A 26,364-nucleotide genomic window follows, 5' to 3' on the forward strand; every position below is an offset into this window, starting at 1 on the left:
AATAAAATAAAACCACGATTACAAATGAAAATAAATATATTACACGAATTACAATACTTTGCACATGATAAAATTCAGTACTAAGGCACATAATTATCCAATCACAAATAACATAATTTAATCACAGTGGCTTATGAAACTACACTTTTATATTTCCCTATAACTTGATTGATTGTTTCTCTTTCCACAACCAAAGAGGGGCAAACGTCTATCAACCGCTTTAGGGGCACGTATCGTTGTAGCGCGTTTGAATTGCCCACTATTAGTAGTTTGTGTTTGGCGCGGGTCACTCCGACTGCTAAGCGACGCTGGTCGTTTAGGACTTCACCTTCCTGCAAAAAAAAATGCATTTACAAACACGTACTTTATGCTATAAAGTTAGATTTGCCACTTATTTTATAGGACACTACAAGAGTACACTATGACGGACTTGTCCCTCCCCAGGAACTGGTCGACAGTGCTGACTTCAACTCTCAGCGTTCTTCATAGAAGTGCCACTTGTTTGCAGAATCCTATAGTGATCTAACCTTAACTTTGTTGTCACCGACATCTCGTTTCGTACAAGAGTACACTATGACGGACTTGTCCCTCCCCTGGAACTGGTCGACAGTGCTGACTTCAACTCTCAGCGTTCTTCGTAGAAGTGCCACTTGTTTGCAGAATCCTATAGTGATCTAACCTTAACTTTGTTGTCACCGACATCTCGTTTCGTACAAGAGTACACTATGACGGACTTGTCCCTCCCCTGGAACTGGTCGACGGTGCTGACTTCCACACTCAGCGCTCGTCGAAGGAGTGCCACTTGCTCGCGGAATGGGGATATTACTCCAATGTCCTGTGATTTTACGCCACCCTAAAATTGGAAAGGTTAATAAAAAAAATTCCAACACAATGTCTCTTGAAACACTTGAAGCTTGATGTAGATTTAAATACACTGTCAATAACAAAACGTCCCAGACACAGACATATTAAATATATTATGAACGGGTCACTCACGTATCAGTCTGCGCCGGTACGTCACCGTCAACGCAAGCTCCTGACTCCTGATGACACTCCTCGGTACGGAGTGAAACCTGTCGAGCGTTTTTCGACTTAAAATACGTGAGTGACCCGTTCATATTATATTTAATACATTGTAAATAGTTAAAGAAAAATGCTAGAGACTCTGTAAAATCCATTAGCCCGGTTAACATAGTTAACCAGCTACCTGTAGAAATAAGAAACTTAAAACATCTAAACGTATTTAAGAAAAAGTGTAAACAATGTGTCCAAAATAATATTTCCTTAATATAGTCAATTTAGCCCCATATATTTTTAGTCTAGCGTTACTTTTGAGTTCAAAGTTTTTGTCCTACGCGCGATATGCCGCATCCATCCGATCACACATCAATGCCCTCGTAGACGTGTTATCTACGACCGGCCAGAACAACTCAATGCACACTGTCCTGCTTAGCAACTAAAAATTACCCACAAATTTAGACGATATTATTGTTAATGTTTAGATTAAGTTACTAATAACCTTATCGTTAAATACTGCACGCTAAAACTAACTAAATATGTATATTTCTCATGTAAGCGAATTTAATGTAATTCTTTTGAGAATAAAGATTTCTTTAAACTGAACATTGAGTTGCCAGTCTTTCTCATTTAACGCATTCACTGCCAGGGGGCGTGGCCTAGGAACAAACTTGTATGACGGTGAACGCACATGTGAGACGGGGGCAGTGAATGTGTTAAGAGGCATGATTTGATGAGCTCAACGAGGGTGCGGGGTGTTAGTATCGGCAACACGCATGTGACACCTCGCGAGTTGCAGGCGTCCATAGGCTACGGTAACTGCTTACCATTAGGCGAGCCGTATGCTAGTTTGCCACAGTATACTGCGTCATAAAAAAAAATGATTACAGATTAATAATCATGCAGCATTTTGGTGGCAACATATTGGAGTTCAAATAATCGGTACAGGTAATTTTCAAGGAGATAGTGAATTAAGATCATTTTGACACTTTTTGACATTACTAATAGTAATTAATATTACGAGATTCGAAGTGAAGCCACGATTTTCCCCGTCAGTATTATGCCTTCTATAGTCTGTATCTTTAGGTATTTAAATAAAAGTAAACAAACAATTTGTACATTTTCGGGTGGTGAATAACATTTATTGGTAAACCGACCAATTACAAAACCGCCTGGATCTGTCACTGAACGACCAGACTTTAACCTACATTATTTGATCGTGTAATGTTTTCAACTTTTTAACTACCCTCAACTAGCATACGGAGCCATTTGAGGGTAGATTTTGTTTACTTTTATTTAAATACCTAAAGAGACAGAGTTATAGTATGTGACAGTTTCAATATAATTACTTACAGCTGTTAAAGCTTCAACTATCGCCAAAACCACACACGCCTCGTCAGGGTTGGCGCACGTCTTACTGACAGATTCAGTCTTTTCCGCCATCTTCATGTCGAAGAATAACACAGCGTTCTCTGGCTCTGCGCTGCAGGCCTTCAGCAACCACGATTCTGATGTGTGCGCTGACAATTTCTAAAAGCATACAATAGTACATTACTACAGTACACGAGTCGTGTATTTTTACTACCCGTATATTTTCATGTATCTTTGATTTTTTCGCCTTGTATCCGTCTGACTGTCGTTTTCGTCACATAAGTTTACATAGTCTTTCATGTTGATATCATGTTTCACATACATCGTTGCTTTATGCATGGAGTAAATAAGTATAATTTCCACAGTGTTGACGAATTTGTAGTTACATCCATTTAAAATATGCCACAAAACTGTTTCTAATAAACTGTAAGCCATTTTTCTTAGTTTCTCAAATAATAAAATTGCCATAAGCAACCATATACATACTTCGTCTTTGACTTGGCGGCAGAGGCAGCAAGATATTAAAATCAATTCTGCTGACGCTGCCAATTCCAACGCCTACGATTACAATTAATATTAATTTCATTATTTCGTCGGAACTCATATTAAAGTCAAAAAATCAACAACGCACCATAAATCCAATAAAACAGAATGAATATTTTTCAACTTTACCTCCATAACAATTTAAAAAATATAACTACGCGTGTTTGAGTAGACCTTTTTACCGCTAACGTTTAGATGAAATATTTTAAATGTTTTTATTTGTGTAGTTAAATTTATAATTTAAAATTATAAAATTATAGAATGTATTATTTATTAAGTCCATGTTGATTTTATACAAATAAAACTGCAAATTATAGCAAACATTGTTTTTTGTTTTTTTTTTATAGGCGTAGTGGCAGAGTGTGATTACGAACCATAAAGCAAATACTGCCTCTAATTTTTTTAAATGGATGAATGCCACGATGCTGTGTCACAAATATCTGTGAAATGAAAATTAAAAAAGAGGACTTTGCCGGCCTAGGCCTGCAAGATGTGTATGAAATTCCATTAACGACCTTTTGTCCTAGCCGCACCTGAAACGTCATACTTCGCAGCCTATTATAAGGAACATAACATCAATATTTCATTGCATGTTTGAGAAAATCTACTTTATATATGCATATAGGGCGTCCGCTAGCGGGCGCGGGTGCACGGGTTAACGAAAAATAGTATGAGTAACGCTAATTAATAGGGAGTATTACTGCAATGTTCTGCCGCCAGAGTGCAGCACTAGTGCACATAGTAAACCTTAACCCTTAGAGTAACTTATACATATAGCAATTAACAGTTTTTTGACAAGTTTTCACTATGGTGTCAATTTACAGGTGGCCTACCCTGAAACGCGAAAATCGAAATTTCGTTATCTGCCTCTTTATCGATCAAATAGGCAAGAGTGATAGAGAGGCAGAAACCGAACTTTAGATTTTCGTGTTTCGCGGTAGGCCCTGTGATTGTGCTAATGACGCCCTCTACGCAGAGTTTTGCGTAATATTCTCTATTTCCCTATTGAATTGACGCGGACGCGTGCTGCGGATTTGACTAGTCTATCATTGTACGCCACCGCCACTTAGGCAGGTCGGCTAGTGCCTGGTTCGTTCAATATTACAGCTAGTTGACATTGCATTTTATACTTTTGATAAGAAAAAACTTGCTCTCACTGCAACAACAGTAAAACATAGTCAACTTTATTACCTGAGTATTAATGTTCAATTTAGCTTGAGCAACTTTCTCATCAGCACACTTCAGTCTATCGTTGTAAGCTACTTTATTGGCCAGGTCGGCGAGCGCCTGGTTCATTCGGTATTGCAGCTGCAGTGTGGACGTCGCTTCTTCCGTCATCAGTCTGTGGAATAAGCTCTCCTCCATACCTAGTCGTCTGTAAATATGTGAAATTGAACTCTTATAGCAAGCAGTAAGGTTTACATTTCATAAAACAGCTTTTGATGATATAATCCATTATTAGTAATTTCTTACATGAGAAATATATCTAGCGACTATTAACAACAAAATAATTTAATCAAAGAAAATACACGAGTAAAGTAATGCAATATATTGAAGCCGCTAATTTGACAATATAAATGGATGGCGCTGTACGATGCACTACGTTTTTTTGACTTGATAACCTTATTACCGCATAACGTACGGGGGCTACTAGGGATGGATAAGTTTGCGGTTACAATATAGATAGTGCAATACTTTACGAGGATTTTTTGGAACGAAGTTCCTTATAGGACGGCTTGCGGATGGGGGCTAGGCGAATAAAAGTGAAAGATTTTGCCGTCACAAGCCATACTAGAGTAACTAGTGCGATATATGTAAGTGTCAAATTTAGCCGTCACAAGCAATACTACTGCGAAATATGTTATGAGGCTAATGAGAAAAGAACAGAACAAAATAAAAACAAAAACATGACCATGAACACGTCACCAGCCTTTTTTAACTTCGTCAGAGAATAAATAATAGTACTAGGTACAGAAGACTCACTCTCTAACAAAACGCGTCTGTTACGATCAGCACAGATATGGCCGTTAGGTGGCGACAGCGCCACGCGCGGCTTATGGCTAGCCAGCCACCAAAATTGGTGTGGAACGGATGTACTTTTAGCTACCTGTAGCAAAGCGACGAAATCGCAGAGTGAGCCACGCCTGACTTCGTTCCAACCGAGTGTTCCACGACACTCACCATTTTTTATTTAAATCTATGGTTACCTTGCAGCACGACTTCTAACTACGGGTGGCAGTTGTTCAGGGTCTCCTACCAGGAGGAACCGATTTGCAGCGAACAGAGGCCGTAGAACAGTGCATTGTAAAACCTGGAGAATAAATACACGTACAACATTGCTGGCAGTTTTTAGGGTTCCGTACCCAAAGGGTAAAAACGGGACCCTATTACTAAGACTCCACTGTCCATCTGTCTGTCTGTCACTAGGCTGTAGGTATCTCAAGAGCCGTGATAGGTAGACAATTGAAATTTTCACAGATGATGTATTTCTGTTGCAGCTATAATTTTTTATTGGTTACCAAATGATAACTTTCTTACATAAGAAACTAATATTTTTATTTAGCTTACTTTGGTTTCAGAAATCATACTTAGATGGAATGAATGCCAAGAGAAGCATTATTAGTCAAAGTGGTAATTAATTAACTATACATGTATGTGTCTTGAATAGGGGATATTACTGCAATGTTCTGCCGACAGAGTGCAGCACTACCGACTCTAGTAAATTCATAGACTAACTTATACATACTGTGCCTTAAACTGTTTTTTTAACAAGTTTTCACAGACAATAAAATATGACATTGATGCATCAAGGCGATTTGTTAACAAGGGCCTAATACCGGTGAACGCGAAAATCTAAATTTAGTTATCTGCCTCTTTATCGCTCGAATATGCAAGAGTGATAGAGATGCAGAAACCGAAATTTCGATTGTCGTGTTTCACGGTAGACCATGAGATTGACGTAGTGACGCATGATGTGTCATTGATATTTGTTTACTGTATGTGCTAATTGTGCCACCTACGCAGAGCTTTTCCTAATATTCCCTATTCAAGTAAAATTATAAATTGAAGAGCGTTACCTGCGTGGCTTCGTCTACGATGCAGATATCGAAGGTAGTACGAGCCAACATCGCGTGCGCCGCTCCCAAGCACGTCACTCCAACAACTTCCTGTATAATAAGATTTAACATTAACGATATATAATTCCAAATAATAAAAAAAAGAAATTGTCAAATTCAACGTACTTTCATTTTGATTTTACGTGGGAAAGAAAATGATGATGATGTTGCTACTGTCGAAACAAGGCATGTTTAACCATTCTGTTTGTGTGTCCCATTCTGGCGTGTATGTGCTCCTGATATTGCACAGCACTTAGAAAAGTGAAGCCGGAGCGGAAAGTCTTAAGTTATCATAAAATATCAATATTAATTCAATTCTCCTCTCTCTCCGATGGTAAAGCACGAGCATACTATGTCAAGGAAATAATTTAAGAATGTTACTCGCCATAGAATTATACAGTTGTTCTAACTGGTCCGGTGTCTCGCATTTAGAAGCTAGTTGATGCTCGCAGCGAGCCAGCAGGCTCGGGGCCACGCGCGTCGCCGAACCGAGCCGCATCACTTTCAGGGACTCCGGTAACCTGATACACGAAGCAGAAGTGTTTACGATTACACGATAAATCCTCGAATAAATCCAATAGGGAATATTACGCAAAACTCTGCGTAGAGGGCGGCACTAGACCAATCACATTGCCTACCGTGAAACACGATAGTCGAAAGTTCGGTTTCTGCCTCTCTATCACTCTTGCCTATTCGATCGATAGAGATAGGCAGATAAATAAATTTCGATTATCGCGTTTCGCAACCTGTAAACAAACCGCCTTGATGCATCAATGTCATAGTGAAAACTTGTCAAAAAAACTGTTTAAGGCCTAGTATGTTTAAGTTACTCTATGGTTTACTAAACAAATTAGTGCTGCACTCTGGCGGCAGAACATTGCAATACTCCCTATTCTAAAGGTTCCTGTACACAATGGGCCAGCGCCGGCCACTCCAAGGGACGCATTTATGCGTTAGAGGGAGCAAGTGATATCGCTATCTCATTCTACCGTATGGCTGCGTCCCTTGGAGTAGCCGGCGCTGGCCCATTATGTACAGAGGCCTTAAGATTTTATGATTTTAGTATAAAAAAAGAAAAGGCAATAAGGTAGATAGATCACACGGACCTCGCAAAAGCTTTTGACAATGTTGATTTCATTGTTCTCTGTACTAACAAGCTGTACATGCGCGCTTGGAATTTACTGATCGCTACAACGATGATTAAAATGTTATCTAAGAAATAGTTCACACTTTGCACACCTCCGTGGGTTATTTTTCTCATGTTTCAGGCTTGTTATAGTGTTCCACAGGGATGGGATCCAATCTGGGTCCCCTTTTGTTTCTTATATTGGGGAAGTATATTTATTAATACTATGTGAAACAATTTGTCCAAGAAAATGGTTAGTTTTCACGGGCCCTTTTATCTCGGGCTCTAGGCATTAGATTTGTTATATTACACACCTGCTCAGTACAGTGTCGACGGCTGAGTGCGTGTGCGCCGTGACCAGCACGCGTTGTTTGAGCGCCACCAGCATTTGTATTAGGACTCCTATCGTCTGAGTTTTACCTACAAACAAGTACATGTGTGCCTTTTTACCAGAATGTGAATACTTCTGAAAATTATAGGTATAAAACAAATTATAGACTGACTAGCCTGACTTTTGGTCTCATGATACATATACCATGTTACACGATCAGACCATAATTGGACTTCAACGCATACGCAGAAAAATCAAAAGTATTTCGTAAGCTACACTATGGTCAATTACTCTAGTAGGTAATCTCTATTTTTTGTAGTTGGTAGCCAAATGTTCTTACATAATTTTTATATGGCGCTCGTTGTAAGTGTGTAGTTTTCAAGCAAAATGTACCACATTGTCGCTAGCCATAAGGACGTTCTGACAGATTATTCGTATTCAAGTACTAGACAAAGTAGTACCTTCTGCTTGAAACCGTCACAAATATTGAGATAAAATAATTTGCTTGTAGGTTGTCTATAACAAGGTTAAATTTGGTACTGTATAAACAACTTTAATCAGCTAAAAACAAAGTTGAGTTTCACTTACCAGTCCCCGGCAATCCCTGCAACAGCGCATAGTCCTTGGCAGCGAGTGCTTTCAACACGGCTCTCTGTTGCTGTATGTTCAGTGACTTCATCATTTTAGTGCCAAGCCTGCCCACTTCGCGCGGGAGCTTCTTTTCAAATACAGGGGATTCTTTGTCAATTATTATTCTGTAATTATAATGTAAATTTCAAATTCTAAAAATCGTAAAAAAAGAAGTAGATGATTGAATTACCGATTGCAGCGCCACCTACCAGATCCAAATGTAAAATATATAAGTCAAATACACGCAAAATAACTCATAAAAGTCGATGTACCTAGCTGTTCAGAAGGGATTCAGTAACAAGGAACTCAAAATTGGGGTGCTACCTTTCCGCCGAGCGCGATGCGTATTCAGGACTAAGGTCCTAAAGATGCGTGACAATAGTTATTTCAAAGTTATTTCAAGACAAAATTTTTCACCGCACCAACCCGAAGCAAATATTAAATGTAAAATATCAAATAAAATCAAACCAAATCAAATCCAAATGAATGTTATTAAATATTTATCATCCAATCATCATTTAAAAGTCAATTCTACCAGCAAACATAAGAAAACAAGTCATCATTTGCATTTGATTACTTTGCCTCACATGAGAATAAAATGCAACTTTGCTATCAGTTTTTGAAGTGCAAAGTAAGCCTTTCCGAGCTGGTGTGGTGAAAATTTAATTATTCTTCAGGTATCGATTGGTGTATTTACATTTTGGATGTAAGCGATAGATAAGTATTTTGTTGTCATATTTTTTTTGGATTGCCAGCAAGCCAATTTGTACACGTATTTATGTCAAAAACTTCATTAATATAACATTCTACGATATAATATTACCTTTTCCACTAATATTTCCTAATCTAATATCTCAATTTAGCTATTTTCTGGCAAGCTCGTAGTGTAGATTAGTGCCAACATTACTCGCTAGATGTCTCTGAGCGTGGATTAGATGCCGCTATCGTTTGTTCGCCGTAGTTTCGTTGGGGTGGGCGCGGATGTTTACAACGCTAACATACATACATACTTACATTATTTTTGAAAGTCGACTCTCTTGCAATGCGGGACTAGTGCGGCTTTGGAATACATTGAATTTTTTTATTATACGTACAGTTGGTTCAAATCTGGTAGAAATTAATTAAATAAATAAATATTACAACAACAAACAATGTTGCTTGTCTGTAACTCGCGCACTATGGGTTCCGTACCACAACACGTTTTTTTTTTTCAATTTCACATTACATATAAAATTTTTGGTTGGGAAGACCGTCATAGGGCAACATGGTAACAATAGGGTATTATACTGTATTTAAAATAAATTATTTTACACCATGCATGAAATAAAGCACCAGATAATTATTAGAAATACACAGATAGGAGTTATTTTTAAACACAAGTTCTATTTAATAAATCGGATAGAAATATACAAAGTAGGTGAGTTGACCGTGACGTCACGATGTAATGTTTCATATCGTCGAGCAACACGGAAAGGAGGCGGCATTCGCACTATTTCCCCTCTGCCTAGGTACAAGATCAACTGCGACTTCTCATCTCTCAGAATACAATAAAATTCTTCGACGAAAATGTGTTAGTGTGCGTGTTGTGACACTTGTGACTCGTCCGTACACAAAAAGAGATCGAGGTTTGCAAGGTTTGTCTTTGACGTGTGTCATTTTCTATGTATTTGTGTCGTCATTACAGATTGGATTTTGTATGTAAGCGTGTGAGAAGTACTACTGTGTGCACCTTTCCCCCCGCAAAAAATGGCAGAAAGATTTGTACGGTAAGATATCGCTTGGGCCCCTCCCTTCCGACGTGTCGGAAGCCGGTGTTGATCGAAGGCCTCGAAGTTTCATATAAATTCCATAAGCATAGCAAATCGTTTTGACAGTTCTAAAAAAAGTAACTGGTTTGATTAGTAGGAAAATACCCTATTCTCGTAATTGAATACGAGAGGTATGACAGAAAGGAGGAGCTTCGCTCCTTCTGCTCTACCGACCTTCTGTGAGTGGAGTATGTGTACAAACGCAAGAGTTGGAAGCGACAAACGAGCTTGTAGACGGTTTTTATTACCTTAATCTGGCAAACATTGTTAATAACCTAAAAAAATCTGCCAAATGCGAGTCGGACTCGCGAACGTTTGTTGTATGGGAGCCCCACTGAAATATTTTTTTTTCTGTTTTTAGTACATATTTGGTGTTATAGTGGCAACAGAAATACATCATCTGTGAAAATTTCAACCGTCAACTGTCTGTCTAGCAGCTAGTAGTATAATAGCTAGACTCTAGCTATCAGACACATATACCGCCTGGTGACAGACAAACAGACAGACAGACGGTCAGTGGAGGCTTAGTAATAGGGTCCCGTTTTTATTATTTGGGTACGGAACCCTAAAAAGTTGTAGAATATTAGAGGACTACTTCCGGGAATTGTATTTAAAGTGCCATAGTGGTTGCAAAAAGTGGTTAAAAACTAAGACAGACAGAGAGAGAGAAAAACTAACTTTCTCAGTCGCAGCGCCCGATCGCTGTCTTCCAGCAGTACTCCCAGATTAGTCAAGTTCTGTACTGTGGTCGCGTACGACTCGTATGTGTCGATGTGGAACATTGTGTTTTTGCTCAGCCGGCGACTCAGGTCCCTGAAAAATGATACAAAGGACTATGCGTCAAAATTGCCCCAAAACCAACAGAGTTGAGAGTTAGGTCAATAGGTAGGTATTTTTCTGTACTTCATTTCTTTCTATGGGCACCAAGCGGAATTCCTTTGCAGAACTGAGAATTTGGTATATTAGTCAAAATGTCGTCACCCTTATTACCTAGGCAATAGAGTCCACCGCCGGGCGAGCGCGGCAAATCATTCGGTGTGCTCGCCCGGCGGTGCGCGAACATCTACCCTGCAGCAATTAATTTACTTACTTGGACGCTATTGCCTAGGTAATAAGGGTGACGAGATTTTGGCTAAAATACCAATATCTCAGTTTTGCAATGGAATTCCGATTGGTGATGGTGCCCATAGAAAAAAATGAAGTACATAGAATTACCTATCTAATGACCTTACTCTCATTTCTGTTGGCGTTGGGTCCAGGCTCCATACAAAGTTGCCCATGGTCCAAATGAATACCAATAGCCAATAGTAAGTTGCAAATGCAAACCAAACAAGGCAATCAAAATGCATCTAAAATGCATCTAGGTGGGAGAACTTAGAAGCATTTTGATGCGACCGGCGGGAGCATGCGCCAAACCATGACGAGTGGCGAAAGAAACCTTTGTCCAGCAGTGATATGTAAAATAGGCTACAGAAAAAAAAGATGCAAAGAAGCTCGGGAATTCTACCGCGTAGAGTTAAATAGCAAAATTTTCACTATTCCTCAGGGATGAATTGTGTCGCTTAACTTCAAACGTGTAAATCCATTCAACCCTCTCAGAAAATATATACCCTATTACCTTTTCTTAATGCCAAAATCGCATAATCTGAGAGATGGATTTACCCGAGTCAGGCGTGGCTCACTCCGCGATTTCGTCGCTTTGCTACAGGTAGCTAAAAGTACATCCGTTCCACACCAATTTTGGTGGCTAGCCATAAGCCGCGCGTGGCGCTGTCGCCACCTAGCGGCCATACCTGTCCTGATTGTAACAGACGTGTTTTGTTAGAGAGTGAGTCTTCTGTACCTAGTACTATTATTTATTCTGTGCCCGAGTTTGAAGTTAAGCGACTCAATTCAACAAAATCCTTTCTTACCTTTCCAATAGAATCTGCATTTCGTTTTGTTTAGAAACAGTTACTACTCCGGCGGCGATCCACGGCCTGTTGTCAATGCTCACTATTGAGAAGTCGCCTTCCTGGGGGCCCTTGGTTTTATGCTGTGCCTTATCTAAAACATACGATATAAAATCAAATATTAGGTCATTACCTATGAAATTGGCGTTTTGTCCGGAGAATTTCAACGAAACACGGATTTCCATACAATTAATTTTGCGGATATTTTTTTGATGGCTAATTCAAACCAAACAAAATTTTTCCAGTAATTTTTGACACCTTTAAGGTATGTTTTCAATATCTCCATTTCTTGAAAATTGGTACCATTAGAAAAATATAAGTAATTTTAATACTCGAACCGACAGCACATGAAAAGACCTATTTTCAAGGCTTAATTCTGAACACTTAACAATAAAAAATAACAATTAATTGTATGTAAAATCGTTGTTTATTGAGTGCACTGTAGTTTTATTGTAATTGTGTATGTACTTTTGTAAAAAAAAAAAAACTAGGATCAGACTTATATCTATGAACAAAAACGCCAATTTCATAGGTAAGGACCTAATAGTTACTTAAGTGTAAATTGCACATAAATATCAAAAAAAAAAATTTTCCTTACCTCCATTATTTATGCTCTGTCTTTCAAAAGTATGCGTGTATCTATCGCAAGATTGTACCACTAATTTCAGTCTTAAATTCGCAGCGCACGTTCCTCGCTTTGACCTAAAACACAGTTTTTACCTCATTGGCAATTTTTTCAGGTCATAATGCCATCTCTTTCACTCTTGGTCAATCTGAACAAGGGTAGAGATAGCATTATGACCGCAGCGCTAGTAGAGTATAGCTTAAATCGAGACTTAATATCAAATTATAAACCTTATAAATATAAGCATAGGGTCGATAACCGTATACTAACCTTTTCTCAACGCTATCAGTCCACAACGCATGCAACGGGGACGCCGCCATCTGTCCAGTTTCCTCCATCTTGAGGAGCGCCGTCCAGTGTAAGAAGTAGTTGACGTGCGCCGCCGATAGATGGCCCAGGGCGTCCTGCTTGAGTTTCGAGAGGGGGTGGTGTTCTGATACGGTGGGGCCATTTGTATGCCTGGGGATGTGGAAACAAATATTAATCATGTGGCGTCAAGGACATATTATATTACCTTCAAATCAAGTGAGAATTCGGTGTGCATGAAGATTGATGTGATGATTAATTTTATTTAACTTGCCCTGTTAGTAATTTGGGTCATATCTTGAAAGCTAAATTTGACCCACTTCCCGATTTCCGATTGAGCTGAAATTTTGCATACATATGTAAATCGGATGATAATGCAATATTATGATGACATGGAGCTGATCTGATGATGGAGGCAGGAGGTGGCCATTGGGAACTCGTGATAAAACCACACACACTAATTGTGTTTGGGGCTTCGAGCAACACCGGCTTCCGACACGTCGGAAGGGAGGGGCCCAAGCGATATCTCACCGTACAAATCTTTCTGCCATTTTTCGCGGGGGGAAAGGTGCACACAGTCGCACTTCTCACACACTTACATACAAAATCCAATCTGTAATGACGACACAAATACATAGAAAATGACACACGTCAAAGGCAAATCTTGCAAACCTCGATCTCTTTTTGTGTACGGACGAGTGACAAGTGTCACAACACGCACACTAACACATTTTCGTTGAAGTATGTTATTGTATTCTGAGAGATGAGAAGTCGGATTTGTCGCTCGAGCGATCCGCAATTTGTACTGAGCGAGCAAAATCGATAAATCCAACAATTACATGAGACTAAAATATAATAATTGTGTTTGAATGTAATTAAACGTATGATATGTAAAAAAAAATATTACATCTGAAATGTAACACTTTCTTTTTGTAAATTTGATGTCCCCGACCTCTTTTTATAACAAAAAACCGAGCAAACAGGCATTTTTGTGCAGCAGTGTTCCCGCGCGCGTCTGGACTCGGTCTAGTGAAAAATCCAAGTGCAACTAGTTTTATTACCCGCGCTAGATTAGATTGACGCGCTAATCTTGTACCTCGGCAGAGGGGTAATAGTGCGAATGCCACCTCCCTTCCGTGTTGCTCGAAGGTTTGGGGTTGTTAGAATTGTCTCGATGAGTATTAGTTGCTTGTGGAAATAAAAGTACAATCAGCGATAAAAGCTTGTACCAAAAATGAAACGTTTGCCAAAAACTTATTTATAAATGATACACTTACCACAGATGTAAGGAACAGACGGTGAGGTAGGGGCACTTGGCGCACGCGTTGTGGTGGTTAACCGGTTCCGGCAAGTTTTGTTGCAAGAGGCTCGAGGCCTCCTCTATGTCAGTCATTTATAAATGACACACTTACCACAGATGTAGGGAACAGACGGTGAGGTAGGGGCACTTGGCGCACGCGTTGTGGTGGTTAACCGGTTCCGGCAAGTTTTGTTGCAAGAGGCTCGAGGCCTCCTCTATGTCAGTCATTTATAAATGATACACTTACCACAGATGTAAGGAACAGACGGTGAGGTAGGGGCACTTGGCGCACGCGTTGTGGTGGTTAACCGGCTCCGGCAAGTTTTGTTGCAAGAGGCTCGAGGCCTCCTCTATGTCAGTCATTTATAAATGACACACTTACCACAAATGTAAGGAACAGACGGTGAGGTAGGGGCACTTGGCGCACGCGTTGTGGTGGTTAACCGGCTCCGGCAAGTTTTGTTGCAAGAGGCTCGAGGCCTCCTCTATGTCAGTCATTTATAAATGACACACTTACCACAAATGTAAGGAACAGACGGTGAGGTAGGGGCACTTGGCGCACGCGTTGTGGTGGTTAACCGGTTCCGGCAAGTTTTGTTGCAAGAGGCTCGAGGCCTCCTCTATGTCAGTCATTTATAAATGACACACTTACCACAGATGTAAGGAACAGACGGTGAGGTAGGGGCACTTGGCGCACGCGTTGTGGTGGTTAACCGGCTCCGGCAAGTTTTGTTGCAAGAGGCTCGAGGCCTCCTCTATGTCAGTCATTTATAAATGACACACTTACCACAAATGTAAGGAACAGACGGTGAGGTAGGGGCACTTGGCGCACGCGTTGTGGTGGTTAACCGGTTCCGGCAAGTTTTGTTGCAAGAGGCTCGAGGCCTCCTCTATGTCAGTCATTTATAAATGACACACTTACCACAAATGTAAGGAACAGACGGTGAGGTAGGGGCACTTGGCGCACGCGTTGTGGTGGTTAACCGGTTCCGGCAAGTTTTGTTGCAAGAGGCTCGAGGCCTCCTCTATGTCAGTCATTTATAAATGACACACTTACCACAAATGTAAGGAACAGACGGTGAGGTAGGGGCACTTGGCGCACGCGTTGTGGTGGTTAACCGGCTCCGGCAAGTTTTGTTGCAAGAGGCTCGAGGCCTCCTCTATGTCAGTCATTTATAAATGACACACTTACCACAAATGTAAGGAACAGACGGTGAGGTAGGGGCACTTGGCGCACGCGTTGTGGTGGTTAACCGGTTCCGGCAAGTTTTGTTGCAAGAGGCTCGAGGCCTCCTCTATGTCAGTCATTTGCTCTGCAAGACATACATCATTTTATTTACATTTTATAGGGTAAAAGGGGCTTAAAGAAAAGGAGAAAGTATATAATTTTTCATTATTAGAGGCTAGAGTCTGGCTAATGAAAGTAGAACCTGCAAAAACGCGGCAATTAAAAAAAAATACAATTATGTAATCCTTATATTCCTTGTGGTCAAAGAGCCGCCTGCTACAGAATATTTGAAATTGCCGGGTTTTTGCAGGTTTAACTTTCATTAGCCAGACTAGCGCTGTTTATATTTTGATACCAAATAGGTATTTTATGACTGCTTTACCTCGGTCGGTCGCCGTCGGCCCATCGGCCAGGTACTGCACTAGTTGGTTACGAAGCATTATCAGGTCCCTTCGTTCAGGGTATCCACAGCTCACTTCCCTTAGGTCTACACGCTCCCTGTGAACCAGAATATTCGTAATTATAAATTAGATCTACCCTAAGTATGCGGATGCGTATAGAAGGCTCTTAGAGGTACAGTCAGCGTCAAATACATAGTGACGGTCGTATTCGTCATGCTACTTTAGTTAACCTAAGTACTTTCTGTACCGAGACTGACTGAAATAGCAAGACACGTTCGTACTTTTCCGTGAAAATACGAAGGAAAATAATTGTGCACTACATCTGTACCATAGTTCTAAGGATGTGTCCCGACTGTAAAATCGACAATTAGGGTATAGGATAAAGACCAAACGGCATGTAGAGTCAGTCGCAGTTAACGCAGTGCATACTAGTACTAGGACTACTGAAGTATAGTGTGAATCAAGCGATCTGAGCTAGTTTACTCAAAGAGTCTCAAGAATACAATACCATTGAGTGGTAAACCACTAATTAGGATAATCCCCTCGTAGTAAAAGCAGATTATAACCGCCTTGAAATGTTAGTATAGATTAACGACTATATTTCTTTAAACAATAGACTACAAAATACACTAAGGCCCACTTGCACCATTCCACTAACCCGGGGTTATACGGCTAAACCTGGAGTTGCCATGGTTACCCATACAATTTGACACTAGGTTAACGGTTTAACCGCTTAACCCCGGGTTAGTGGGATGGTGCAAGTGGGCCTAACTAAATAATGGCTAACCCAACTTTTTTTGCATTTAACAACCATCGACACCTGTCGTGGCTAAGGTGCATGTGACTTTCCAAAAGATTGAATATGATATTATCTTTTTAGACCATTTTAACCCCATTCAACAAGAAATAAGGTTTAGAATGCAATATACATGCAATGTACTTCTAACTTATTTTGTAAGTAAATTGGTTGGCGCCTACGAGAACAAAAGCAGATAATAGGATTGTAATAGAACAATGCCATTGTTAGTACAGGTAAGTGAACAAGCTCAGTTGAAAGAATTTTATCTATACCTAGTTTCTTAGGGTGTTATTCCACCTGTCCAATTTTTATCCAATGTCATTGCGTCTCACTTCTCTCATTAAGCAAAATGTGGGACGCAATACACATTGGACAGACATATTGACAGATGGAATACCACCCTTAGTAATCCAGTCTCACTTGAGGTAGAGCAGCAAGCCACGCTGCTCGCTGGTCGCGGGGTCCGCCGCGCGCTGTAGAGCCAACATCATGCCGTAAAGCACGACCTGCCCGCGGTGCTCCGCTGACACTGACGCGCGACCGCTTTTCAACTCTAGTGGGACTATTGCTGCCTGGCGACCTACGATAAAAAAAAACATTACAACGTTTTAAAACTCCTACAGTTCAAACATGCGCTCTAATTAAAAAATCATTGTAGAAAATAATGCGAGCGATTATTTCGTTGTGTGGTGCGGTAGTGGTTTCATTGACCGAACAAGCGCGAAGCGTCTCAGTTTCACTTGGGCAAAAATGTTTGCGTCATTGACATAGATATCTAGGGACTGGCTTTACGGACAATAATAATGAGGCATGACAGGGGCCAGTACAGCGGTGTGATACCGGTACAACGCGATTGGTTGATGAGTTCGCATCACGCGAGCGATTGGTTGATGAGTTCGCATCACGCGCGCTATTGGTCGCAACTAGTTGCGTTAGACTGCACGATTGGCTGGAATTCGTGAGTCACACCGCTAAACTAGTACCGTTTTTAGTGCCCGTCCATAGATATATACGTTAATGGTTTGCGTATGTCCGACTGTTCTCTTCTTATACGTCGCATTTCTCAACCGATTCTTGTGAAATTTTGTGAGCAGGTTCAATAATTATATTTTTTTTTACTCTTTAGGTTTTGAACATTTAACTATACAGGTTTGGAAGGTCTACTCGACAGCTTACAAAGATAGGTATCAAATTATTCAATGAGATAATATCATCAATTGTAAGAATTATTATGTAAACCCAGACCTACCTTTTCTTTCATGAATCGTGACTTGTATGGTGGCGTCGATCTTCCCCTTCAGGCCCAGCTGTGGGCAGCACAAGTTTTCTTCAATATCCAACACTTTGTTGATATTTCCGCACCACTTATCTTTCTGGCCCTACAATAAACACGGAGTTTAGACTCTATGGAGAACCAAAGCGAATAAAAAAATCATTTATTCAAACCGCTTGGCAAAATAATAATAAGAATTGGCACAGCTGCCGAAGCAAAGGGGAAACTAGGCGCTATTGGGACCCTTACCATGTTCGGAGGCGGTTTATCCGACATATACGACTGCATGAACTCGGCCAGCGGTGCAACGTACTGCTGCATGTTGGAACTCGCCTCCTCCTCTGATAGACCTGCGTCGTACAGGCTCTGAATTGATTCCTTTATTATATTGTTCGCCTCTTTACGTAGTTGGTCCACGGACCTAATGTTCTGCGTCAGGGCTTTTTGTACCAGCTCGTGCACTAATATGCCGATTGTCATCTAGAACAAATTTATATAAGATATTAATATAACTTATGTATATCATAAGTTGACGTTGAGTACATTACCTGATTTTGGAAATAAGTAGGTAAGTATTCACTAAAGGGATAGTCAATTGATCAAGTAGTTTTAGTTACGCCGTTTACACTTTACTCATGCTTCCACTGCTGCCGACATTTTGCTGCAAATCATGATTGACATGAAGCTTCAAGTAAAATATAAACGCCGCTCATGGTGCTACTGAAAGACACATGTCAGGATAAATAGTGTAAATTGTGTATTAACCCCTTGAATGGGGCAATTAGAATTCAATTCTAAATTTCAAACTCAAGGTTTCAATTTTTGGCTGGCAAATAGAAGCCTGATCGCTAGGTAGGTACGTTAATCTTACAGCAGTATTTGCCGAGTCAATGCCGCGCCAGCGCTCCTGCAGAACAGCCTTCCGCTGGCAGAACACTCCGGCTACAACGCTCGTGGACGACACCAGCCGGTCGGGCCGCAGTACCAGCAGGCCTGAGGAGTTGGTGACGGTGAAGCTGCCTGAGGAGTCACGTGTGGCGAGGATGCTGACGGTGTCGCCAGGATGCAGGGGTGTGTGTAGCCTGAAAACGTTACTTACGTTACCTGCTTTGTTGAAAGGCGTTAAAGATACCAATTATTATAATTATGGCGCCGTTCTGTGGAGCAAGAGCTGGGTGTATTGGGGATGGGGTGGGAGGAGGCTACCCAAGCTGCCCAAGACCGGAGTCAGTGGAAGAAAATATTCGAGCCCTACACCCCAGCAGGGGGTAACAGGATGGAAAGAAGAAGAAGATATAAACTACAATTAAATTACTAGTATAACAACATATTTTACCTATTGCATTATAAACTTGTTTTATCAAAACTGATTTAAACTTTCACGATTATTAAACATTATTAAACTGCACTCGGGACTTAATCGCGTATTTAAGTTTTAAAATTTACCTCCGACGTTTCGAGGACGGCGTTGTCCCCGTGGTCTCGGAGAAGACTACGTGGACGGGGACAACGCCGTCCTCGAAACGTCGGAGGTAAATTTTAAAACTTAAATACGCGATTAAGTCCCGAGTGCAGTTTGATAATAATATCCTACTAAAATTATAAACTTGAAAGTAGGTAAGGAGGTATGCTTCTTGTTTAAACAAACAGCATAGAATTGATTTGAATACTTTTACCTTTTTTGAAGGGAAGGGAGGGAATAGGGAGTGGCAAAGTCGGATACAAATGTATGGAAGTGAGATTAAGGAGTTATAAGTGGATCAGATTGCAGGCAAATGCTAATGAGTTATAAAATAAATTTTAGTATGTTATCAGTAAGTTGTCATACTAATAAATTGAAACACATTATTTTGGGTTTAATAATACACATTAAACTGGTGATTGTTTACGAAATAAAATTGTTGTTACTTTTTTTTTTACTTTCTTACCAAATGCCTTCAACAAAGCATGTAGCCCTATTATTAGTAGCATTCTTGAGTTTCAGTTCCAGCCTGTTGGGTAACTTATAGACTACTTGTATTTCACATCTCTGCATCTCACTCAAATCCAAGTCTTCTGTACTTTCCTGTCAATAAATGCTATCAATTAGAGTAAGTTACAAGTAATGCAACCATACATACATATAAGCAATCATATTAAAGGTTTATAGGCTAATATCCTCTAAACACTCAAGGTAGTAAGCCTAAAGTAGTACAATTAACATAGGAATTTAACCGTTTCAAAAGGACAGAGATTTGGAAAGTTATCATTTCCCCACAAAAGTAATTCTAATGCCAGTGAAGACTTTAGAGACTATTATTTTCGATTTCTTTATTTAAAGTAATATTATCAAGGAAAGAATATTGGGGCCAAACAATATTTAACCTTTTGAACACCAAACGGCGCATCCATTTGCCGTACCACTGACGCCATGGGGGTAAAATTTTGTGAATAAATAATGCCAATCTAAAAGTGGGGTGTTTTTCAGTAGATTTTCATCAAAAAACGACGATCGACATCAAATGCCGTCTTTGGCGTCGTTGTCACGATTTTGTGTTGACGTCAATTGCCGTCTGTGGCGTTCAAAAGGTTAAACAACTTACAAAGTAATACAAACTTTATAGTAACAAGAATGAAGTTTCCATACCTCATCAATACCTTCAGCCCAGTCATCACCAAACATACTGTCAACTTCAGGGTCATCAAACTCAAGAACCTTAGCACACTTGGCAGGAGACTTGTTCATTTTTAAGGGAGAGTTGGACTTTGGTGGACTGCACATTTTTGGAGTACCTTGAACATAACACAATTAAAAGTAAAAAAAAAATCATGTAGATCCTTTTTACTTACCTGAGTTGGCCAGAGGGTGCTGAAATCCCATAAGAGATTGCATATACTTGAGAAGATTGAGCCCCCAGCCATGGCCCGGGTGGTCTAGGCATCTGCTGCAAATGCAGAGGATTCTGGTTCCATTTTAGCCCTAGGCCAAGGAGGCCTGGTTTACTTTTTACAAGTAGTCCATAAATAAGACTATTATGTACAGAAAATGTAAACAACATAAAAATATAGGAAATATACCGTTACTTTGTTTGACAATAGGTGAACCCTTATTGACTTCTGGACTATCTTCATCATGTATATCATAAAAGTTGGGTGAAAACTTTGCTTCACATAGTATATTGGACACATGATTATTACTTCCACCTGATTTACACTCAATTTCATCATCATCCAAGATACTTTGTATCTCATTTTCAATAATATTGTTTTCATGACTTGACGTCAGTGGGGACCTCTTCTTCGGAGAACAATTTTTGAGGCTCCCATTATTTTCTACATGATCATTTTTTAAAAGACTATCAAAATCATTGTCTGTTATTGCTGATTGATAACCATTTTCTTTCCCAGGCGATTTCTTCACTGTTTCACAGTGAGAACCATTTTTTATTGGAGATTTTCTTGTACCATTTTGAAAACCATTTTTCATTGCACTTTTCTCTATACCATTCTGTTTTTCACTTTTCAGTTTTTTGCTTATATCATTCCCATTATATGTGCATACTTGGTTAGTCCCAGTAGTCTCGACATGAAGAGGAGAAGTTGCCTTTCGTTTAACTGTAACCACTACTTCTTTTGCTGAAGACTTTTTCACTGGTACGGGTTGTGAATTTGTAACATTTGTGGTTTTAAAGAACTGCGTTATTGCTTTTTGATTCTTTGGCGGCCCCTGTTGTGCCTGTAAAAACGTATAATAACAAAATCATTACCATGTTTACGTTCACACATGATCAACATGTGATCAACATTTTAGACAAGAAAATAATTATAAATACCTTTTTCAAGCTTAAAGATTTAGGTGGCATTACTTCACATACGTAACAAACTTTATTAATATTATATATTAGCAAATATTTCAATTACACAATAATAAAATTGAATTATTCTACTTCAAACTTCAAACAAAGATGTCATGGTGTTGTCGACTTTTTCCCGCGAAATATATGACGTTTCTGAGGGCATGTTCGAAAATATTACGAATTATAGCAACGAAATATAAATAAAATAAAAATTGTTGAATGAAATTCTAATTTCCCATTAAACCTGTCTAGAAAGAAGAAGAAAGGAATAAAATCAATAAATAATAAATATAATAAATTCATTTTTAGATTGCGATCACTTTACAAAAAAACCGTTCCATTACGCGCTATTTGATTGTATGAATGTGAACCTTAACCTTTATCTAAATGTCAAGACAAGTGACATATTGATGTTTTGATTTATTTAAGGTTATGGCTCGTGTTGAAATTTCACTTTTTGTATTTATAAATAAATAATTACAGTTGTTATAATATCAATTGGAATATCTATATCGGTATACAATGTCACGAAGACCAGAGTTTCAGGCGCCACCTGAGATCGTAAGTACTAATTTCGTTTTAAATTAAAAATCCTACAAATAACTTCTTGAAATAACTTTGCTTTATTTCAGTTTTACGATGAAGAAGAAGCAAGGAAATATACTCAAAAGTAAGTTTGACTACAACTACATACACTCATACATAGTTTTTATTAAACCTACTTAGTTTAATATACATTTAACAATGTTCAATATATTTATGCCAGCATTTCTCATATTTTTATTTATATGTATATATTATTTTAGCTCCCGAATTATCGACATTCAAGCTCAGATGACAGAGAGATGTTTAGAGCTGCTGTTGTTACCTGAAGATACTCCTTGCTTGCTCTTAGATATTGGGTGCGGATCAGGACTCTCTGGATCAGTGCTGGAGGAAAATGGTCATATGTGGATTGGAATGGACATTTCAAATTCCATGCTTGGTAAGATTTTAGAATATAATACTATATATATTGATATATTGATATTTAGCAAATATATAAGGCTACAAATATAATGACCACCAAAAAATACTTTGGTACCCTAAATAAAAAAATCATGCTTACCAAAAAATATTACTGAACACCGAAAAAATAAGGCCTAAAAATACAAAAGTACCACCATTTTAATTACGACTGCACTTCAAATTATATTCAAATACCAAATATATTGAATGATCACCAAAAATCATTAATGATCACCAAATCTTGAAGACCAAATTAATGCGATATTTTCACCTAAATAAACCACCATGATTACCAAATGTATACATATTACCAAATAAAGTAAACTGATGCCAAAATTACTAGCCCCTCCCGCTCAACCCCCCGTAGCTCGCACCGCATACCTACCTAACCTAATCTACTTTTCTAGTAGCATTTCGTTATGCTACTAGAAAAGCAAGTTAAACTGCTATCAGTTAAGTGGGTTAGGTTAGGTTAGCACTGCGACCCTTACAGAAACGAAATGGTACTAAAAAAGTAGATTAGGTTAAGTTTCAACTGCTACCCATATGGATACGAAACGCTACTAGAAAAGTGGGTTAGGTTAGGTTTGAACTGCGACCCTTACAGAAAAGAAATGCTACTAGAAAAGTGGGTTAGGTTAGGTTTGAACTGCGACCCATACCGAAACGAAATGCTACTAGAAAAGTGGGTTAGGTTAGGTTTGAACTGCGACCCTTGCAGAAAAGAAATGCTACTAGAAAAGTGGGTTAGGTTAGGTTTGAACTGCGACCCTTACAGAAACAAAATGCTACTAGAAAAGTGGGTAAGGTTAGGTTAGAACTGTGACTGTTACAGAAATAAAATGCTACTAGAAAAAGGTGACGAAGTGGATTAATTAATTTAATAGGATAACAATATATTAAATATTTGCACATTTTTAATTAAAATGTGGTTACAATTTTTGTGATCATTTACTATTTTTGCATTAACAATGATTATTTTGGAGTCATTTGCTTTAGTAGGATAGCAAGATTTAAAAATTTGGTTATCATTTTACATTATAATGGAGTTTTAATTTTGGTGGTCATTTACTATTTTTGGGTTTACAATTATTATTTTGGTGTCATTTTCTTTAATAGGATAGCAAGATGTAAAAATTTGGTTATCATTTCACATTAAAATGGGGTTTGAAATTTGGTAATCATTGACTATTTTTGGGTTAATAATGATTACTTTGGTGTCATTTCTTTTAAAAGGATAGTGAAATGTAATAAAATTGGTAATCATTTCACATTAAAATGGTGTTATAATTTTGGTGATCATTCATGATTTTAGGGTGGTAAAATAGATTTTTTTGGTATTAAATTTTACTAAATCTGGTGTTCAGTTAAATAGCAGCCAATATATAATATTGATACAAAAAGAATAGTCATTTGTTGTGTTTTATTTAATTATTTATAAATGAAATAAAAAATCTGACAAAATTTCAATTCAACATTTCAGAATGTGTTTGTTACCTAGGGAATGAACCTTTTTTTTTTTAATTATTAATTTAAAAGGTATTTAAATTAAATTTAGATTAACAAATTACAAGTTTTCTTTTTAAAGCAGGCAGTTTTGTTGAAAATATTGTCAGATATTTATTTATGATTGTAGGGGTGGCACTGGAGCGAGAAACGGAAGGTGATTTAGTTCTTAGTGACATGGGTGAGGGAGTCCCATTCCGAGCAGGTTGCTTTGACGGGGCAGTGTCCGTGTCAGCCGTCCAGTGGCTGTTCAATGCAGACAAGAAGTCACACCAGCCTGTAAAGAGGCTGTATAAGTTCTTTAGCACATTATATGCTTCACTGGTATGTTTTTTTAATTAGATATTTAAAAAAAAATAGTCTTTAAACTTACCTTATGTATTGCCACCTATTGGTAAAGAAGAATTTTACTCATTGCAGTGGTCCCTTTACTATCTTAAATTATAATTTGAAGACTAAAAAAACTAAATCAACATTTTTTTACATTGAGAAAACTTCATTTAATGTAAAACCTATAAAAATCAAATCAACAGTAAAATTAGTAATGTGTGTCACAAGTTGATAATGAATAAAAGTTACTGCCAATTGTTGCAATTCTCAACAATTTATTTTTCAGTCTAGATCAGCTAGAGCAGTATTTCAGTTCTACCCTCAAAATGAAACTCAGCTGGAACTCCTCACATCCCAAGCTATGAAGGCAGGCTTCTATGGAGGTGTGGTCATAGATTACCCAAATTCTACTAAGGCCAAGAAATTCTTCTTGGTGCTTATGACTGGGGGTTCAGCACCACTCCCTAAAGCTTTAGGTATGTTGTTTCTATGTATATAAGTATGCATTCATCTATATAATAAGTATGTATGTCATCACCTAACACCCATAATACAAGCTTTGCTTAGTTTGGGGATAGGTTGATCTGTGTAAGATGTCCCCTAATATTTATTTATATTACAGTCCATTTTTATAAAAATTAAAAATCCTATCTTAGCTTTATCCCAGTTGTTGTTGTCATAAAATTGTAATTGTAATTAAGTATGCAGCTGTAATCATGATATGTTATGCTATAAATCACTTCAGAATAGTATTTAAGTGACAAACTTTTTTCTTTGTAACAATCAGGTACAGAGGAAGAAAATAGTTTGCAAGTAAAATATGCCAGGAGAGAAGCTGGCAGAAATGCAAGAGGAAAACCTTTAAAGAATACTAAAGCTTGGCTTTTAGAAAAGAAGGAGAGGAGGCGGCAGCAGGGCAAGGAGACCAAACCAGACACCAAGTACACTGGCAGGAAAAGAAGTGGAAGATTCTGATAAATATTTATTTATACTTATAAGAGAATTACAATATTAACTAAGAAATAAAAAATAAATACTGAATTTATCTTTTAATCTCATATTTCCAAACAGTATCAACTCCATGTCCTATTGTCTCAATTGGTATCATGTTAGGCAGAGGGAATCTACATGCGACTACGACTGTACCATTTTCAGTTTCAGTTAGCAGCTTACTTTCAAATTCTGACATCATTTGCTCAACACCAAATATAACTATGTTGTTGTATGGTTTTAGACTAAAAGTCCATAGGTTCCGTCTATAAAACTTTGTGTTCTGACTCTGTGAGGATAAAAGGGCAGCTATTCTAGAGTAATAAACCAGCCAAGGGTTGAGTTCTACTCCATCTGATTTGAAACCTAATTTGGCTGCTGTAAAAACGATTCTTCCATCTCCGGAACCTACGTCAAGTAGCCGACCGCTTCGCCCGCTCAAGGCTTTAGTGACTCCAGCTAATTGTTCTGTTGTAGCGGGAACATAAGGAAGGCAAACCTTCCTCAAAGCTGGTGACACAAATGGGATGCACACAATGCTGACTCCTACTGCTAATCCCCCGGTTGTATAAATTAGTATCTTCCCTGCAGATGATAATTTTCTACGAGCGTTTGTTTCAAAACCAAGTAGCTCCAGTTCCATTATGTAATGTTATTTTTTTATTAAATTTATCCATCCATTTAAGGTTATGATCAGTTTGACATTGACATACCAACTGATTTCCATAAACGAGATTTTTTTTTTTTACATAAACTGTTCACTATCAAGCATGTCCACTAATACATTGCTGGCAAGGACTTTTTAGCGTATTTAGTTACTGGCAACACTAAAATATACGCCAGTCAGCCAGTGTCACTGTCAAAAAAA

General features: G+C 38.6%; 3 protein-coding genes across 3 annotated transcripts; 1 reads left to right on the forward strand and 2 right to left on the reverse strand.

The window, feature by feature from the left end:
• Positions 1 to 84: 84 nt before the first annotated feature.
• LOC134800104 (DNA replication ATP-dependent helicase/nuclease DNA2) lies at positions 85 to 21,753 on the reverse strand. Its single transcript, XM_063772578.1, has 23 exons — positions 21,639 to 21,753; positions 20,884 to 21,541; positions 20,453 to 20,598; positions 19,755 to 19,891; positions 18,698 to 18,908; positions 18,076 to 18,306; positions 17,803 to 17,932; positions 16,974 to 17,133; positions 15,736 to 15,851; positions 15,318 to 15,438; positions 12,790 to 12,978; positions 12,493 to 12,596; positions 11,856 to 11,988; positions 10,621 to 10,755; positions 8,093 to 8,259; positions 7,488 to 7,593; positions 6,429 to 6,568; positions 6,009 to 6,094; positions 5,139 to 5,242; positions 4,123 to 4,306; positions 2,371 to 2,547; positions 680 to 853; positions 85 to 332 (listed from the first exon to the last, which is right to left on the reverse strand). The coding sequence occupies exons 1-23, from the start codon at positions 21,666 to 21,668 to the stop codon at positions 132 to 134; spliced, it is 3,840 nt and encodes a 1,279-aa protein (XP_063628648.1). The 5' UTR covers positions 21,669 to 21,753; the 3' UTR covers positions 85 to 131.
• A 315-nt stretch (positions 21,754 to 22,068) lies between these two features.
• Positions 22,069 to 25,547, forward strand: LOC134800001 (probable 18S rRNA (guanine-N(7))-methyltransferase). Its single transcript, XM_063772437.1, has 6 exons — positions 22,069 to 22,223; positions 22,295 to 22,332; positions 22,469 to 22,647; positions 24,307 to 24,500; positions 24,793 to 24,982; positions 25,294 to 25,547. The coding sequence occupies exons 1-6, from the start codon at positions 22,185 to 22,187 to the stop codon at positions 25,479 to 25,481; spliced, it is 828 nt and encodes a 275-aa protein (XP_063628507.1). The 5' UTR covers positions 22,069 to 22,184; the 3' UTR covers positions 25,482 to 25,547.
• Positions 25,474 to 26,199, reverse strand: LOC134800002 (ATP synthase subunit C lysine N-methyltransferase). Its single transcript, XM_063772438.1, has one exon. The coding sequence runs from the start codon at positions 26,137 to 26,139 to the stop codon at positions 25,549 to 25,551; it is 591 nt and encodes a 196-aa protein (XP_063628508.1). The 5' UTR covers positions 26,140 to 26,199; the 3' UTR covers positions 25,474 to 25,548.
• Positions 26,200 to 26,364: the final 165 nt, after the last annotated feature.

The sequence above is a fragment of the Cydia splendana genome, chromosome 19, assembly GCF_910591565.1.
Source record: "Cydia splendana chromosome 19, ilCydSple1.2, whole genome shotgun sequence".
Taxonomy (NCBI): Eukaryota; Metazoa; Arthropoda; class Insecta; order Lepidoptera; family Tortricidae; genus Cydia; species Cydia splendana.